The following is a 17,107-nucleotide window of genomic DNA, read 5'->3' as shown; positions in this document are numbered from 1 at the left end:
ATGGAGTGGTTCAGGAACTGGGGAATTTCTGGAGGAAGGAGCACAAACTGGAGAACCGGACCTCCTCAGAGGAACTTGTGACTGAGACTCCTTGCGACGGGCGGTCCTCCGCTCTCTCAGACGATTGTCTAGACGGATGGCCATTGCTATGAGGGATTCAAGATCTTCAGGCATTTCTCGAGTGGCTAACTCATCTTGAAGGGGCTCAGACAACCCTCCCTGAAAGCAGACCCTCAGTGCCTCATCGTTCCATCCACTATTTGCAGCTATGGTCCGAAACTCAATGGCATAATCTGCAGTGCTTCGGGGACCCTGACGGAGAGTGAGTAGGCGCTTAGAAGCATCCCGACCACTGACAGGATGATCAAACACTCGCTTGAACTCTTCCACGAATGCCATGTACGACTTACAACAGGCGTCCTGGGATTGCCACACTGCTGAGGCCCAAGAGAGTGCTTTGTCCGAGAGAAGGGTGATAATGTAGGCAATCTTAGAGCGATCCGTAGGGAAGCTTGATGGTTGGAGCTCGAAAGTGAGAGAACACTGGGTGAGGAAACCCTGGCAGGAACTGGGATCTCCAGCAAAGGGCTTAGGAGGCGGTAGTCGGGGTTCCGCCACAGGAGAAGGCCTGATGCCACTCGGAGGTGATGCAGAGGAAGGTGAAGAACCCGGGAGGCGTTCAAATAGCTGGCGGATGGAGCTCATCACATCAGCCAGGAGTTGAGAATGTTTGGTCATTAGCTCTTCTTGTTGGCTGAGAACGGCTTCATGGCGCTGAAAGGATGCCTCATGTTGAGCAATCACTGCCAATAGGTCCTTGGAACTGAGTGTTTCTGGGTCCATGAGTGACTTGGTTTTTCTGTCACGGGCCGGGCTAGAACTCGGGTCTCTGGTGTTGTGGGTGAGAGATCTGCCACTAGGCCACAGAGGCTGAGGTGTTGAACCCAATTGAAACACTCAAGGCAGTACTCCAAGCAATTTTGGTTTATTAAAAAAAAAGGAATTTGCAAGCCAAAAAATCCAACAAAAGTTCTTCTCAGACAGAGGAATTAATAACAAGAGAGATAATGGGAAAACAAAACCACAAGGGAAAATAAAAACTCCACAAGGGGAGAAAACAGATCAAGAGCGTGTGAACAAACAAATAACTAGGAACACCTTACTTGAGGTAGCTTGGGAGGACTTGGAAGAACTAGTAAATACAGAGCTGGTATCATGCAGCCTGAACTCAAAAACCAAGTGTCAAACAAGAGAAAGACTCAGCTAAAATACTCTAACAGAAACAAGGCACAGGTGACCTGGATAACGCTAACAAGATTAGACAAAGAAGAACAAAAGACAGAAGGGAACACAGGGCACCTCTAGAGGCACGGAGACAAACTACAGGAGGTCAAATGCTGACAAAAAACACATACATTCGAAATCATTTCTCAAACACATTTAATCTGACTATCTATCTATCCTTTTATTTATTAATGTGTTTTTTGTGTGTGTGTGTAATAATTGTTTTTTTCTCACTCTGTCACACCGACAGATAGCAAACTCTGTCAAAGGATGTCCCATATTCCACAGGGATTTTTTCTTCTCCTGAATAACCTCTAGACATCAGTGCCAAAATAGAGTTGATTTTTAATGTATGAAAAGTATTTCTGGGATAGTGCTGATACATTTTAGGATTATGGAGTGCTTTCATATATAAAAAGAGTGACACTGTATTATATGACTGGAATAATGAGGTTGATTGATGACTAACTTGAATTGATGGTCTTCTTAAAATATTAAATATTTTAACATACATTATGAGATAATGCTCTTCCTGAAATAGTCTCACAGTAACAATTCACATGCTGCTTCAGCACATTCTCCATGACGTGTTCTTTATTTTAACTTTTCTTTAGCAGGAATTTATAATTCATGGAATTACATGCACAGCTGCTCTGAAAATAACAGGAATGCATCACTACCCCATGCTGTACTGAACTCTGTTTGGTCAATATCCATTTTTAAAGATTCTGATTTTTTCTGATTTGCATTTAGAGTTATTCCTCTGCCTCATTTCTCACCCTCTGCTGACTGTGTTTATGATTGGTGATGATGAACATGCTGCCCTCTTTGAGTTGGATCACACAGTTTCTACATTAGATTATGCATTATGATTGTTGAGATATGAATGAGTTGGAGTCAATACCTAAACTAGGCCTCTCAAGTCTGAGACCAAGATCTGTCCAGTGTATTAATTCTCATTATACTGCAAAGAAAAAATCAAACTTGAGGTTGAAAATCATCTGAGCTCTTGTCTGAGACTATTGAGATTATAATCCAAGATTTAGATTTAGGCCATGACTAATGTACAGAATGAAGTGATAGGAGATCTGAGATCAACACTAAACTCTACATTTGATAAAGCTTAATTTCAACATTCTGTATCAGGTTTTAATCTGTTTGTACCTCCCGTATGACTATATGCCCCCTCCATGATCCTATGCAGCACAATAATGCAGTGAATGGTATTAGGCCCAAATTCTCCTTGCAGACCAAACATGTAGTGGGCATTCTGTATTTGTACCCTAACACATGACCCCCTACCTACCTATAAGAGTCAAACTCAATGAATCTCCTAATCCAGCTCTGTTAGGAAGAATTAATCAGCTCTAATCAGCAAGTAGGTTTAAAGGTCTAAACATGATGATTATTCAGTAACTACACCCCATCACTGGCTATAAAGAGGCCTTCTGGAAGCAATACAATCCTGAAAAAAAAAAAAAAAAAAATTATAATATATATATATATATATATTTTTTTTTTTCAGGATTGTATTGCTATAATATATATATATTAGTAGTACTTTTTTAATCCATTTTAAGATTCCAGCATAAATGATTAAATTACAGTACATTTAATTCAAGTAATATTAGTTCTTTTGTTTGTGCCTTTTGAAGCAGATATTCACAAAACATGTCTGTCTTTTACTGTAGGACATATGCAAATAGGTTGTTGCTTATATTCATATTTTACAGTCTTTTGTCTTTGTTGTAGCTGGTTGCATTAACTAACCATTTTATTCGTATTTTAAGGACATTTTAGCATATTGTCTTTTTTTTTCAATGTGAAATGGATCATCAACTTGAAAATATAAGATCACCATCTTTGCACATTATCTGGTCTGTGAAAACTAACACAATGGATCAACCTCTACTCCTGCAGTCCATCTGTCCATCTGTCACAGCATTCCCTCTCTGATCCGGTCACAGCCGCAAACCTTTCATGACAAACAGCTTTCACACCCATCTCACATTGAGGATTGTCAATCATAGAATTCCAGCTGTATGCAGCGGGCCAGTCACACACTGCTGGAGGCTTTTGAACCCAAACTAAGAGCCTGCTCTCCATGGCATTATGGCTTTGCTGAGTAGAACCTGTAGAAGATGTGCTGCCTCCCTCCAATAAATGTGATGTAAATATTGTTTTAAAGAAATAAACTCACAGGTTTTTAATGGTTTCTCCATAACTCTCTCTTCTGCAGCAGAGAGAAATGGTCTCACCGGAGGACAGTGGGGTTTCGAAGAGCTCCCTCTATTCACTATCAGGATACATTGAAGGGGAAAGCCCTCATTTGCCGTGTGACATGGACCACTCTCTTGCCATCGCCCGAGAAGAGGTATAAACAGTACTCACACATTGTATGATGCCACACCACAATAAAACGACTCTCTTGTCATTTTACAGTTTATGTATGTTTACCTTGAGTTAAATCTGTAAATTTTATAAAATACATCTAAATAAAGTGGTAAAAGCCCTGGATAAAGTCATTTGATTTTAAAGAGCTGGTTAAGGCCACTTTTAATTTTGGATTCTGAAAACTTGCATTTGCAGTGCCAGAATGACATCCAATCGAAAACTGCTTCAACGTACACATTGTTACATTTTCACAAGCTCTGGACAGTCATAGAATCTTTCCCATAATGTGTTTAGTTTCAGCGTCTGAGGGTTGATTAACTGGACTGATGAGAAAGTATAAGTTTTTTATTTTATATTTCTGAAGATTTAAAGTCAGGGTGACGTGAAATTTCTCAATTTCTTATAATGCAGTTTTCAAGTGAAACAAGAGACTTCTCCAATGATGAAACCCCTTGCTTTCTTATGATTGACTGCAAGCTCAAACTTATCATTGAGTGAAACGCCCACATCTCAAAATTCAGTCAACAACTGATGGATAGAACCAAGTCTTACCCTATGTTTTTTAAGTTTGGTTGATAATCAGTTTGACTCATATGTACATCACAAGAAAAAATCTGTTACTACTTCCATTTTTTTGTCACTACTTTAAGACTATAACAGTCGATTTATGTGGTTGCATTTCCACTGATTATTTAAAAAAGGTTTCATGCTCATCATCTGCTGAACTTCCCAGGTCTTTGTTTATTAACCTCATAAATAAGCAAATAATATTAACTTAGGATTTTTACAGTGTGAAACACCTAGACAACCCAGGTTTGCATTAACCCAGGACGACACTGGTTTATCATTTTCCAGAGTGTAAAGTGTGTGAAGTAATGCTCTTATTTCAGATTGTTATAAAAGAGAAAGAAGCCATGGAGTGGAAAAGAAAATACGAAGAGAGTAGACGGGAGGTGGAGGAGATGAGGTGGGTGTTTTCAAAGGACAGAGATTCCTGTGCCCTTGTGAGCTATGACGAGTGAAGATTGCGTCATGTGCCGACCTCCGATTTTTCCCCACATCTACCATGACTTCATGTCTTCTGTGTAAACTTCAAATCAATGAAATAGTCAGGAACGTTCATTCAATACATATGTTCCTTAGTTTATACACCTGACAAATACCTGTGCATCATACCATACAGTCCACCTCTCAATCTGTTTCTCTCTTTCCTATGTTTTTTTTTGAAGTTGAGCGTAAGCAGAAAGCCAATTAAAGAGGGCCTTAACATGTCAGATGTGCCGAAGTTGGGGGCAGGGAAAGGGAGGGCATAAACGAAAGATAATTTAGCTTTGTTTTCAACCATCCGGAAGAACATGGATCCGTCTTTTAACACAATTAAATGCCATTTTAACATTATTATTATTTTTTTACATTCTTCTAACTAAGAGTTATGACAGTTAGGACAGGGTCAGGTGACAGTTTTTTTAAATAGCTCATGTTCAGCATTTTTGAGGTATTTTGTCACCTCACTGCACTTTTAATAAAAAAATGCAGCGTTGTCTAATTTAGAAGATGGTCGATTGAACCGGGACATGTTTTGAAGTTGTCCTTTTTTTAATATTTAATGGGCAAAGTGAACAAGGTAATCATGAATGGTTGAGGTTTACAGCCAGCTGGACTAGGCCTTGTTAGTTTGGATAAGAATGGTGCTTAGTTCATTAGCCTGATTGGGATTAGGATAAGGAAGGCCTAAGAGGCTAAGGAAGACATAGCTAATCCATCCGCTTACTGTGCTGGCAACCTGCTTTTCTCCAAGAAAGTCTTTCTGCCAACTGAAGTCTTGTAGTCAAACACATGACATAACAAATGGCAGTTTCCTGACACTAGGACATCAGGTTTCTACACTGCCGTTCAAAAGTTTAGGGTTGGGAAGATGTTTTTAACTGTTTTTGAAAGTCTCTCTTCAAGAGGCTGCATTTATTGAATTAAAAATACAGCAAACATTTTTTTTTTCAATGTAATTTATTTCTATGATGGCAAAGCTTCATTTCCGCATTTCTCTAGCCTTCAGTGTTACATTCAGTGTCCTTCAGAAATCCCTCAGATATTCTATATTGCTTTTGCCAAAGAAACATTTCTTATCATTAACAATGCTGAAAACAGTTGTACTGATTAATATATTTGAGGAGAATGTGATAAAAAAATTTTTTTTTTACATTTTGTAACAATGTAAAAGTCTTTACTGTTGCTTTTGATCAATTTAATGCTTCCTTGCTCAATAAGACTATTCAATTCTTCAACAGACTTATTATATTAGTCTATTTTAACACTGCAGATATATATGCTTTGATAAACTTGTTTTTGAAAAGTTCCTTGCATCTGCAGGTTAAATGTCCTATATTCTGCAAAGTCACACAGCCTGTTTTATTCATTTAAAGCTAAATGTAAAACATTATGCTTAAAAAGATCAGGTCAGATCAGATCGTGTAGTGTTTATGCACCTTATTTAAATATTAACTTGATTTTTGCTTATTCTTTGCAGGAAGATAGTTATGGAGTATGAGAAGACTATTGCAGAGATGATTGGTGAGTCTTGATGGCTAAATTCAATTTCATCTTCTCCTCGTGATTTTTAATTTGTGTTTTGTGAACACTGTCAGGCACTTTTGGTTCTATACATCTGCACTTTTCTTCTGCTACACTGCTATAGATGAACAGGCACAACCCTTGTCCAGCCACACCACACCAACACACATATGCAATAAGTGTTTGTTACGTTCTCATTTAATTTTCAGACAAATCTTTCGTGCCTCTGGACCCAAACACCGGTCAGTTGCAAGCACAAGCCTTCACGTCTCCCTGTATATTCCACTTAACTTCAGAAAACACAAACATGTTACTGCTCAAAACATGTCCCTTACCAGGCCTCAACCACTGACAGATTAATCAAATTTCTTTGCCTGTACAGTATTTACGTCAATGTAAATACTGTAGGCTGTATGCATTCTTACATTTTCAGATTGCGATATTGAGTGTCTGGTTTAACCATGACATTTTCTCTCTTTGTGCAAAGAAAAACCCTTTCTTCATTCCCTTTTTATATTCTTCACGCTAAACTGCCATCCTTGATATTCTGCATTCCAGTTGTATGGGTCATTTTATTTCCACTTCATTTTGTATCTTTGCTTATAATTTCTTTCCATGGTTCATTTTCTTGGCCTGTTTTCCGGCTTTCACCACCTACTATGTTTTATTCTAGGACACTTTCATTAATTTTAAAATTTGTCCATGTTTCTGACACGCTTTTCTCTTTTACACGTCCCACCCTGCTGGCTTGACTTAATGCAGTCCCTTTTTTTCTGTTTTGCTCCCTCCGTCCCCCATATATATTTGATAAATCACTCAGCCATGCCTGGTAAGTAACAGCAACTCTTTATTTTATTTGTTTGTGTTGCATCCACCACATCTGATAGTGACAGACAGCGAGAGTTTTCTCTTACTTTAACCTGATTTGGTTGCTCTCATTTTAGTATCATCTGGTTATCATCTTGTTGAAGACCTTTTCTCAAACATCTTCAGCTCATCAGTGTTCAGGAAACTACTTTGATACTGTAGCTTTCCAAACAAATTCATCATAAAGTGAAGTCGCCTAAATACAATTCAGTACAATCAAGCTAGAGAAAAGTAACTATAACAGTAACATTTATTTTTATTAGAACTGTTAAAAAAAGCTTAATTACCATCATACAGTTTTTCCAAGATTGTTTCAAAAGGACAGATTTGATTTGAAATAGAAATCTTTTGTCAATTTAATAGATCAATTGAATAGTGAAGGGAGTTCCACACAGCTGAGTGATGATTCAGTTGAATCAGTGAATCAGTTTTTTTTTAAACCAGTTCATTAAAATGATTCATTCGGCAGACTTGCCACAGTTAAATGAAATTTGTAACTATTAATCCTTTTATATAATTTCCCTAAAAATGAATGAAGGAGTGCTGAGTAAGTCTTTCAAAGGTCTTCTCATCTCTCACAATGTCTCTGTGGTTTGTCTACTGTATGTGTGTGTGTGTGTGTGTGTGTGTCGTCTGCATGCATCATAGAGATGCAGCGTCGAAAACTGCATTTTCATTTGTCATTATCAACGATGTAGACATGGCATAGAGTATAATTTCATATCTGAAGTACCCAGGGGAGCATAAAATCACCCTCTGCCGCTTCCAAAAGCAAATGTGCACATCTATTTGATTGTATTGTGCATTGTATTTTCTAGTGTAAAATGAACTTGATGCATTTATGTTTTTGTGTGTATGTCTCAGAGGGTGAACAGAGGGAGAAGACTCTGTCTCATCACACTATCCAACAGCTGATTCAGGAAAAGGACCAGGCTTTAGCTGATCTCAACTCTGTGGAGAAATCTCTCGCTGACTTGTTCCGTCGCTATGAGAAGATGAAGGATGTTTTGGAAGGCTTCCGCAAGGTAAGCCACTATAAGCTGAGATTGATAAAGGTTAAAATCATTGTGAATTTACATTTGCAGCTCTGTAATCTGATGTAATTCTGAGTCAGATGGATAGAAAAATAAAGGTCAGGACATGATTGTTATAGATTGTGGATGTTACATACAAAAATGGAGCCAAATGAATTCAAGCTTACAACAGTAATTATTAGGCTGTTGGTTAACATTATCTAATAGCTTGTGCTTAAGAAGAAGGTGTCATTATTGGCATTAGCACTCATTTACTCACTTCAATACCTCTTTTTTCTTTAGAACGAGGATGTGCTGAAGAAATGTGCACAGGAGTACCTGTCTCGTGTACGTAAGGAGGAGCAGCGCTACCAGGCCTTGAAGATCCATGCTGAGGAGAAACTGGATAAGTAAGTACAGATCTTTCACATGCATATGTTTTTAATATGCTTTGGTTTGTACAGGATTTCTTTTGACTGGAACAACAATTGTTAGGCTAATTATAAGGGTCAGACTTACACTGTGTGAGAAATATGAAATGTTGGCATGACTCTGACCATGTGGCACCCGCAGGGCGAATGCTGATATCGCTCAGGTGAGAGGCAAAGCCAAGCAGGAGCAGGCAGTGTATCAGGCGAGTCTGAGGAAAGAACAGATGAAGGTGGACTCACTGGAGCGCACACTGGAACAAAAGGTGTGCTCACACTCACAAATCCACATGCTCATCTGTTAAAGTCTGATCTTGCAAACTTAAAAGTAAATGTCGTTGTTGTTTAAACGTTTAGTATTTTTTATAGTAAAACAATTATTTTATTTATTTAAATATATAGTTTTATTTATGCAATGCTTCTATCTATCTACAGTATATCATTTTATTTTAAATGTAGATAAGAAAGATTTATACTTTTCCTCAGTACTGACTTTACTGTTACATTAGATACATTTAATGCAGCATTGATGAGGGCATTAATTTGATAAAAAGTGACCGCCATTTAAAATATTACAAAATAATGTTTTTTTTCAAAAAAAGAAAAAAAAAAAGAAAAAAAAGAAAACGTTTCTTAAGCATCCTTGTTTCCTCAAAAATATTGCACAGTACAACACTGAAAATATTAGTGGAGTAATGGCTGCTGAAAATTCAGCTATCACAGGATTAAATGAGATGTAAAAAAATAGATTAGTATAGAAATCATATTTTTTAAAACTATAATATTTCACAATTTGACTGTATTTCTGATCATACCGTAAGAGAAAAAAACATTCAGAGGTTAACATGATTTTTTGGGGGGATTCTGTTTACAGAACAAAGAGATTGTGGAACTGACCAAAATTTGTGATGAACTGATTGCCAAAATGGGAAAGAGCTAGCCGTCCATTTGACAGAGCTCTGTCCATACCACAAAGGGACACAAGAACAATAACTGGACAAGATGGAGGGACAAGTTAAAAGTGTTTGTTATTGTTTTTTTCCTATTTCTAATGGACAGAACAATGAACTAACCAAACAAAGGGAATTCACACTACTGAAGTCTTCACATAAACTTGGAGTCTCTAGGACACACTAGTTTCTGGCTGTAATTATTTTCTCTTCATTTCAATGTGTTAATGTACAGTACACCACCTTACCTTTGTTGAGGGCTTTGTGAAAGTACTCCCGGCCATCAGTAGAGACTTTGTTTGAATGTCTGTATAGCACACACACACACACACACACACACACACGCAGAGAGTAAGTGTTTATAGTGAGTCTGAAGTTATGAGTGCTGTTGCCATGACAACCACTGATGGAGCCGACTGTTAAATTGATTCCTGTGGTACCCTCTTTTTAACTTAAAAACAGAAATGACCAGAGAGAATATATATAATATAAAACAGATGAGTTAATCATTCAGTTGTTACAAAGTGGTATTCATTTTCATAAAAAAAATGCATGTTGTAGGCCTTGCCAGTTTTGTAAATATGACAATGACTTGAAAATAGTAAGGGAACATAATTGCAGATTTTGATACTGTTAGTTTGATCAGCTTCCTTATGTATCTTTGTAGATACTTGTTGTTCATTTGTTTCGCTGTCTTCTAGCAACACTGATGTGTGCTTTTATTTTTGGATTTTATTTTGATATATAAACTTGTCACTGTCAGTGGTTCTGGGCTAATTTAATCTGAATGGTTTTGTCTCCGTCCTGTTATAGCTGATTTTTTAGATAAAAGAAACCCCATCAGCTATACAGGACATGCTTACAAAGTGCAATAAAAGATGGCAATACAACTCCTGTTTATCTGACCCATATTCCACAGACACAGTCAATATGCAAAATGTAAAGACTTGATGATGGATGTAGTAACAATCACATTTACATTTACACACCCCACTAGGGCATTTGAAGAAAGCAATAATGTTGTTAATGAACAAACAATGAATCTTGCTGACATGATCCTACGTATGTGCATAAAAAGATGCATTAGTTTGCTGGCAGATGGGTCTTAAAATCATGCCAGACAGACTATATTAGTGCCAATTACATGCTGGCACAGAACCAGTCTGAGTGAGTGAAAAAAAAAAAAAAATGAGATGGTAGAAGTAGAATTTAAGAAAAAAAAATACAGAAGATGAAAAATGAATAATACGTGTTACTAACATACTAACATTGTATACATACACGGTACATTATAACAATACATATATAATGCATTATAAATCTAAATCTGGAAAAGGTCTTTATTTTTTGTAATTTAATTTAAAAAAAGCAAACTTTCTTATATTCTAGATTAATTGCACAAAAACAAAAAGAAATATTTCAGGAGTTTTTTGTTTTCATTCTGATGGTTTTGACTTACAGGAAAATAAAAAATTCAGTATCTCAAAAAATATGAATATTGCATTTTAAACTTGATTAGTTTGATTAATTTTGAGTATTTATACTCGGTTCCTCTTGGGGTAGTTTAGAACATGCCACCACAAATATTGGAAAGACTACTGACTTGACAGTTCTCCAGAAGATAATCATCAACACCCTCCACAAGAAGGTTAAGCCACAGGAGGTCATTGCTGAAAGGGCAGGCTGTTCACAGAGTGCTGTATCAAAATATATTCATAGAATGGTAGGAAAAGGTGCACAAGCAACACGGATGACCACAGCCTTGGGAAGATTGTCAGGAAAGGAGCTTTAGATGGAGTGGACTGAAGCCGGAGTCAGCGCATCATGAGTCACCACACTCAGCGTCTTTGGTAACTGGACTGTTGCTCAGTGGTCCACAGTCCTCTTTTCAGATGAAAGTAAATTTAGCATTTCATTTGGAAATCAAGGTCTGGAGTCTGGAGGAAGACTGGTATTTACACATACAAGGAATTTGAAAAAATGTATCCTTATATGAATCCTTAAAATAAGGAAAAAGTATAATTATAATAATATTGCTTTAATTTAATTATTTTACTCCTGAAAAACTAATTAAATTACATATATAGCAGGAATTTAATAACATAAAAAAATAGTAATGGGAAGAATAACTAAGAAAAACAGAAGTTAATTATGCTGATCTATTAAGCTGATCTAATCATTCATTTGGAGTAAAGGCTTGGTTTTAGTTTCCCTTACTGTATGCACATATTCAGATAGCCTTTGCATCAACTCTTTGATTGTTTGTGTTCACTGTTCTGCTGTGTCACAGAGAGAAATTATGTGAGTTTGGTCACTGATGGAGGCATTAGTTGAACATAATCTGTAGGGTATATCAGACCCCTAGCTAGCATTCAGCACTGTATGGGTGGAGCACAGTGACCGATCCCTCATCCTGATTAGTCAAGATGGTGAGGATCCATTCAGATCTTAAGAGCAAAGCACAGGCCTCAGTGGACAGGTTGGTAATCTGTGTGTCCTCACTGCCGTGGGGTATAAGCTCTCTGAAAGCAGGACTTACGCTCAGGGGTTTTAAGAGCAAACAACCTGCTTTTCACTGTGCTAACCTGACAGCCACAGACCACCGGCAACATGAGAGCACTCCATTTCTTCATGCTGCAGGGCCTGGGCCTCTTCCTCCTCGCTGCTCACAGTGAGTACTTCTCTGTTGTTGTGTTTCTACTTTTTAAGATTTTCCACTCCTGTCTTCTTAGTACTGCATGTGCGTCACCGCACTCACAAGTGTTTATTTGCTTTTCAGTCTGGTGATTTTGCTTATTCTGTGTCATTTACCTCATTTTTGTTTCATTTCGTTTCTCTAATTTCATTCTTTTGAGGCTTCATTATGGCTGAGAATATCTCATTGGCCTTGAGGACGGTGTTAAAGGACTAACAGAAAATAATTGGCGCAATTCAATCCCTTAAACAGATTGAGGGCTAAAATAGTTTGCAGGTCTGGAGTCTTTATTTTTATTAGATTGCTGGACCAAAAAAAAAAAAAAAGGTTAAACATCTACCTGAATACCTGAATAGATAGGAAAAGTACCATGTGATATTTAGGAACCAAGTGCTAATTGAGTTAAGTAATAGTTTTTCTTTCTTTTTTTTTATGAGAAAATTAAGCTAATATGCATATGTAGATAATTAAGTTTACAACTCAGGCTCTCAGGCAATTTATTTATTTACGTATTATACTCTTCCTTTCATAAAATAATTCTCACCCAACAAACTAAATTAATTTATTATAGCCAAAACTATTTAAATATATTTGACAAATGCCCGCTGAAATATTTCCCATAAACATCAAGTATGGTCTTACTATAGTACAGAACTGTCAAATTGACAAATTGCAAACAAGGTCAAGCATAGAGAAACTGGAGATTGCTTGTTCTTTCTTATTATGGATGTTTTGCACAGATGATTTGTAACAACTTTATTTTAACCTCTGTCGGAAGGATTTTGGAGTAGGTAATAAAGCAGACAACAGCATTAATTCTAAACCAGTGATTTGTTTCAAATATGCATGTGTGTTTGTGTTATGTGTAGTTTTTGAAGGGCAATGAATAATAATACCTTTAGTGACTTATGTGACATCATGGATTAGTATCAAATTCAACAGGCTGTTCTATACATTACGTATACTCGCAAACATTCTGAAAAATTTAATATTTACCATCTTCAGTGACACGTGGTCATCCAGAAATCATTAGCTATCAAAGAGAATGACTCAGATGCAGTAGAAGGGTGTCTTTAGAGTAAGTTAACAGTGCTAAGGCACATATAGCAGATGCTTTTAAAAGAGCGTTTGGATGTTTGAAAAAAATGCACTTAATGGGAGACAATAGCTAGAGGCACATGAAAAAGACTTAGCTATAACATACACTGCTGGTTATTTACAAGACAGTTAAAACACTTAGATGTATCTCTGTTGTGACTTCTGCTAGCTTCCATGGGGTCTGTTAAACAAAAGTGAAAAAATATCTTTTTCACGATCAGGACGTCAGTGTTCTGTTCAGACATCATAGAACAGTGAAGTTTAGATCAATAGATAGATTAAGATCTTTAAAATATTTTTAAAATGAACTCATGTTGATGGCATATTTGTTGCGGTTTAAAGCTGCTTCATCATGGAAATTGAAACAGAGTGCATTATTATATGTGTGTCATTATGAAATACAGTATAATTTTCCTGTCTCCACACTAGAAATTAAATTGCATAAAACATCAAGTGTTGTTTAGACAAATGCATTGGATGTGTGCAATTATTATGTAACCCCATAATTTGCCTTGATTGTTGAAGCTATTACATTGAGCTATGGTTCTCATCTGGACACAGAATATTTTCCCTTTCTTTCATTTAATCATTTACGCATTTATCTATAATATATGTAACAAACTGGTAAAAAAAGAGGCAAAATAAGTTTAAAAAAATTTTAAAATTAAAATAAAAAAACAGTTTGAGGGGAATCTTTTTTAATCATTGTTTTTCATCATGTTTAAAACATTTAAATGAGAGAAATCTATGTGACAAAAATTGCATGGAATAATTATTTTCAGAGAATGTATATGTTTTTATGTATTTACTTAATTATTATTGAGAAACTGTTGTTGTTGTTGTTTTTTTTAATTTATTGTTAATAATTACAAGAAGGCACATATTGTCTATGCACTGGTTTGGGGCATATAAACAGTAAAATGATAAATAAAATAATTTATTGATAATACTACTAATAAATAGATTTTTTCTCAAGAAACTTCATTATCATGTTTCATTTTTACTGGAAAACAAGACAGAAAAATAGATAAATATTGATGGGTTATTAATTACACTTTAGGTATTTTTTTTTGTTTGCTGTTGGAATTTTAATGTTGAATTACTATTGCCCCTTCTCTGTCTCTATTTAGCTGAGGCGCTGAAGTGTTACACCTGCATGGGCTCTACAGATGAAGACTGTAATCGTCAGGGCTCCAAAACATGTCCAAGCTACTCAGATGCATGTGCTGTTGTCCGTGGACATGGCAGTAAGTTGAATGGGTGCATAGTTAATAATGAATCTTCTTGCATAGAAGGATGAGAGGAAACTGGGCGATTTTAAAATTTTTTATTTCCTTCGTTGTGGGTGATAAATCTCAGAGGGATAAATCTTAAGAAAAAATCCTTAATGACTGCATGTGTGTGTGTGTGTGTGTGTGTGTGTGTGTGTGTGTGTGTGTTTTAAGGGGAGGCACTGGATCAAGCTGATGTTAAAGGAAGACAGACTGCTCTGTCTGGCTCCAGCTTAGAAATAGCAGGAGGTCTACAGCTTGCTTATGAGGATCAAGGCACATAAATATGTTATCACGCTCTCATGCCGTTCTTGTCTTCTTAGGTGGCGTAATGAAGTCGTGCTCATACAAATCTTTCTGCAGCCAGGCTAACAGCCAGGGCTACAGAGCTCCAGGGGTCAAAGTTCACTGCTGCTACTCTGATGACTGCAATGTGGCAGGAGACGCCACCAGAATCAGCACAGGCTTCAGCTTCCTCCTGGGCCTTCTGTTATTTGTCTGGCATTTGCTATCAAACTAATGCTATACCCTAGACAAACTGACCTGGCTATTAAAGACCATTACCATTGTGGAACATGGAACTCTGTATACTCTGTGATTGTTCACATGCATACCGATAAAATACAACACTTCAAATGTCAGCAAACCATGGGATTGTACATGCAATGCTTATTAGGTTAATTAAGCACACACACATATGCAGAACCTTACATACACAGATTTTTTCACATTTCTAGTCTGCATAAATCAAATGTATTTTTATTATCATTTCAGACATTCTAGGAATTCAATAAGCCAAAAGCCTTTCTATTACAGTATGTAGGCCAAATGAACCTAAATGAACTCTATTACTCATGATAGTTCACACAAAAAGTGAAACTCCTATTGGTATCATTTACTCACGCTCATGTCATTCTTAAAGCACAAAAGAACTTATATAGCACAAAGTTAGCAGCTTTTCTTTCTTTCTTTTTTTTTTGAAGATAGCATTCCTTGGTCAAGATCTATTAATTGTAATGTAAGCATATTTTTGGTGAAATATTTATTTAAATCCCATTTTGCTGTAATGAACAAAGAGTCTGGTATAATTAAGAAATATTTGTTTTAAGATAAGCCTCAAATATGTTGTAAATGAATGTGTAGTTGAATTTTCATGTCTTCACGTGGAAATGAACATGAAGATGTAACACTCTCTGGCTTGTTTGGCTTTTGTGCTTGATTGTAAATAAACACTGCTTTTTCCTTATGGTTCAGTGGGTGTTTTTATTGATTTATTCATTCATTCATTCATTTATTTCAAATAAGATTCAGTCAGGAAACAATGAGTGTAATTGTTATTCGTACACTTCTATAATTACTGAGAAAAATAATGTTACCTCGCATGATAAAAATGATCAAACTTCTCCAATTCATTCTGCAGATCTTATTTAATCTAATAATTTTAGGGCTACTATCAGGAAGGTGCAATGTGTATTTTATTTTTTGATTAAGTCCTTTAATCAACCCCCTATTTAAAATGAAGTGTTTACTTAAAGAATGGATGCACGGATGGATGGATGGATGGATGGACGAAGTGTTTCCCTCGACGTCCTCAAGTGCTTTACCTCTTCTTAACGCAAGGTGCCGCTGTAAATTAACAAATCAACAGTAATCAAGCTGTCGGAACTAGGCAAGTTCCAGCCCTTCCTGATCCCCTCACCTGGTCAAGGTAGGTACCTTGTTTGTACTTGTATTGTATTTCGGAAGGTTTTGAGCGTAATCTCCTACAAACATGTTGAAGTTTACTAATAAATGGGCTATTAATGGTCACAGGTGGGTCGCGTGAGAGTCCACATGGCATTTGTTGTGAATATTTACTGCTCACTGTGCGATACATTTTACCGGTTTGACGTGTTTATTTATGATTAACAATAGGCTAATCCTTGTTTCTTTTGTTGAACCATCATAGTGGCTCAAAATTTCAAGCAAGCTAAATGCATAAAGAACAACAACATGATGTATATTCCAGAGTAGTGCACAATTTCCCTCTTGAACTAATATTACAGCATCATTTATGCGTATTTAGTTAAAGTGAGCTTCAAAATTATTTATTGAACTGTTTATTTTTTTTATTACAATCTTATGTTAGGCTATTTAACACTTTGTTCTTTTTATTGTTGTTAGTACACTCACTTTAGCCATTTTAGTCTTAAAGTCTTGTTGGTCATTGAGTCAAAGAGGGATGTGAAGTTATTTAAGCTGTCATTGAAACCTTGCCTGTTATATCTGTTGTCATTTCTGTTATGATAGCGCTTTTCTTTTAATAATAATAATAATAATACATTTTATTTAAAGGCGCCTTTCATGGCACTCAAGGACACCTTACACAATTCATTAAAAAAAATACATTACTCAATCAAACCAGTACAACAACAAACATTAAATCACATAAAAGCCTGCCTAAACAGATATGTTTTAAGACGAGATTTAAAAACTGAGAGACTAGAACTGTTGTGAACTTCTACAGGAAGAGAGTTCCATAAATGGGGAGCAGCAAAGC

At 36.3% G+C, this 17,107-nt stretch overlaps 1 protein-coding gene across 10 annotated transcripts in view; it reads left to right on the top strand.

The window, feature by feature from the left end:
- Positions 1-10,394, top strand: part of LOC128026150 (transforming acidic coiled-coil-containing protein 2) — a 68,000-nt gene extending 57,606 nt beyond the window's left edge. For all 10 annotated transcript variants that reach the window (XM_052612935.1, XM_052612937.1, XM_052612936.1 and 7 more), the window contains 7 exons: positions 3,524-3,658; positions 4,569-4,645; positions 6,203-6,246; positions 7,978-8,138; positions 8,430-8,536; positions 8,700-8,820; positions 9,429-10,394. In XM_052612935.1, coding sequence (XP_052468895.1) covers positions 3,524-3,658; positions 4,569-4,645; positions 6,203-6,246; positions 7,978-8,138; positions 8,430-8,536; positions 8,700-8,820; positions 9,429-9,494 — 711 coding nt within the window. In that variant the 3' untranslated portion in view covers positions 9,495-10,394. The remainder of the gene's footprint in view (positions 1-3,523; positions 3,659-4,568; positions 4,646-6,202; positions 6,247-7,977; positions 8,139-8,429; positions 8,537-8,699; positions 8,821-9,428) is intronic.
- Positions 10,395-17,107: the final 6,713 nt, after the last annotated feature.

This window comes from Carassius gibelio, chromosome A13, assembly GCF_023724105.1.
Source record: "Carassius gibelio isolate Cgi1373 ecotype wild population from Czech Republic chromosome A13, carGib1.2-hapl.c, whole genome shotgun sequence".
Taxonomy (NCBI): Eukaryota; Metazoa; Chordata; class Actinopteri; order Cypriniformes; family Cyprinidae; genus Carassius; species Carassius gibelio.
The sequence above is the reverse complement of the archived record's forward strand: the minus strand, read 5'-3'. Positions and strand labels throughout refer to the sequence as shown.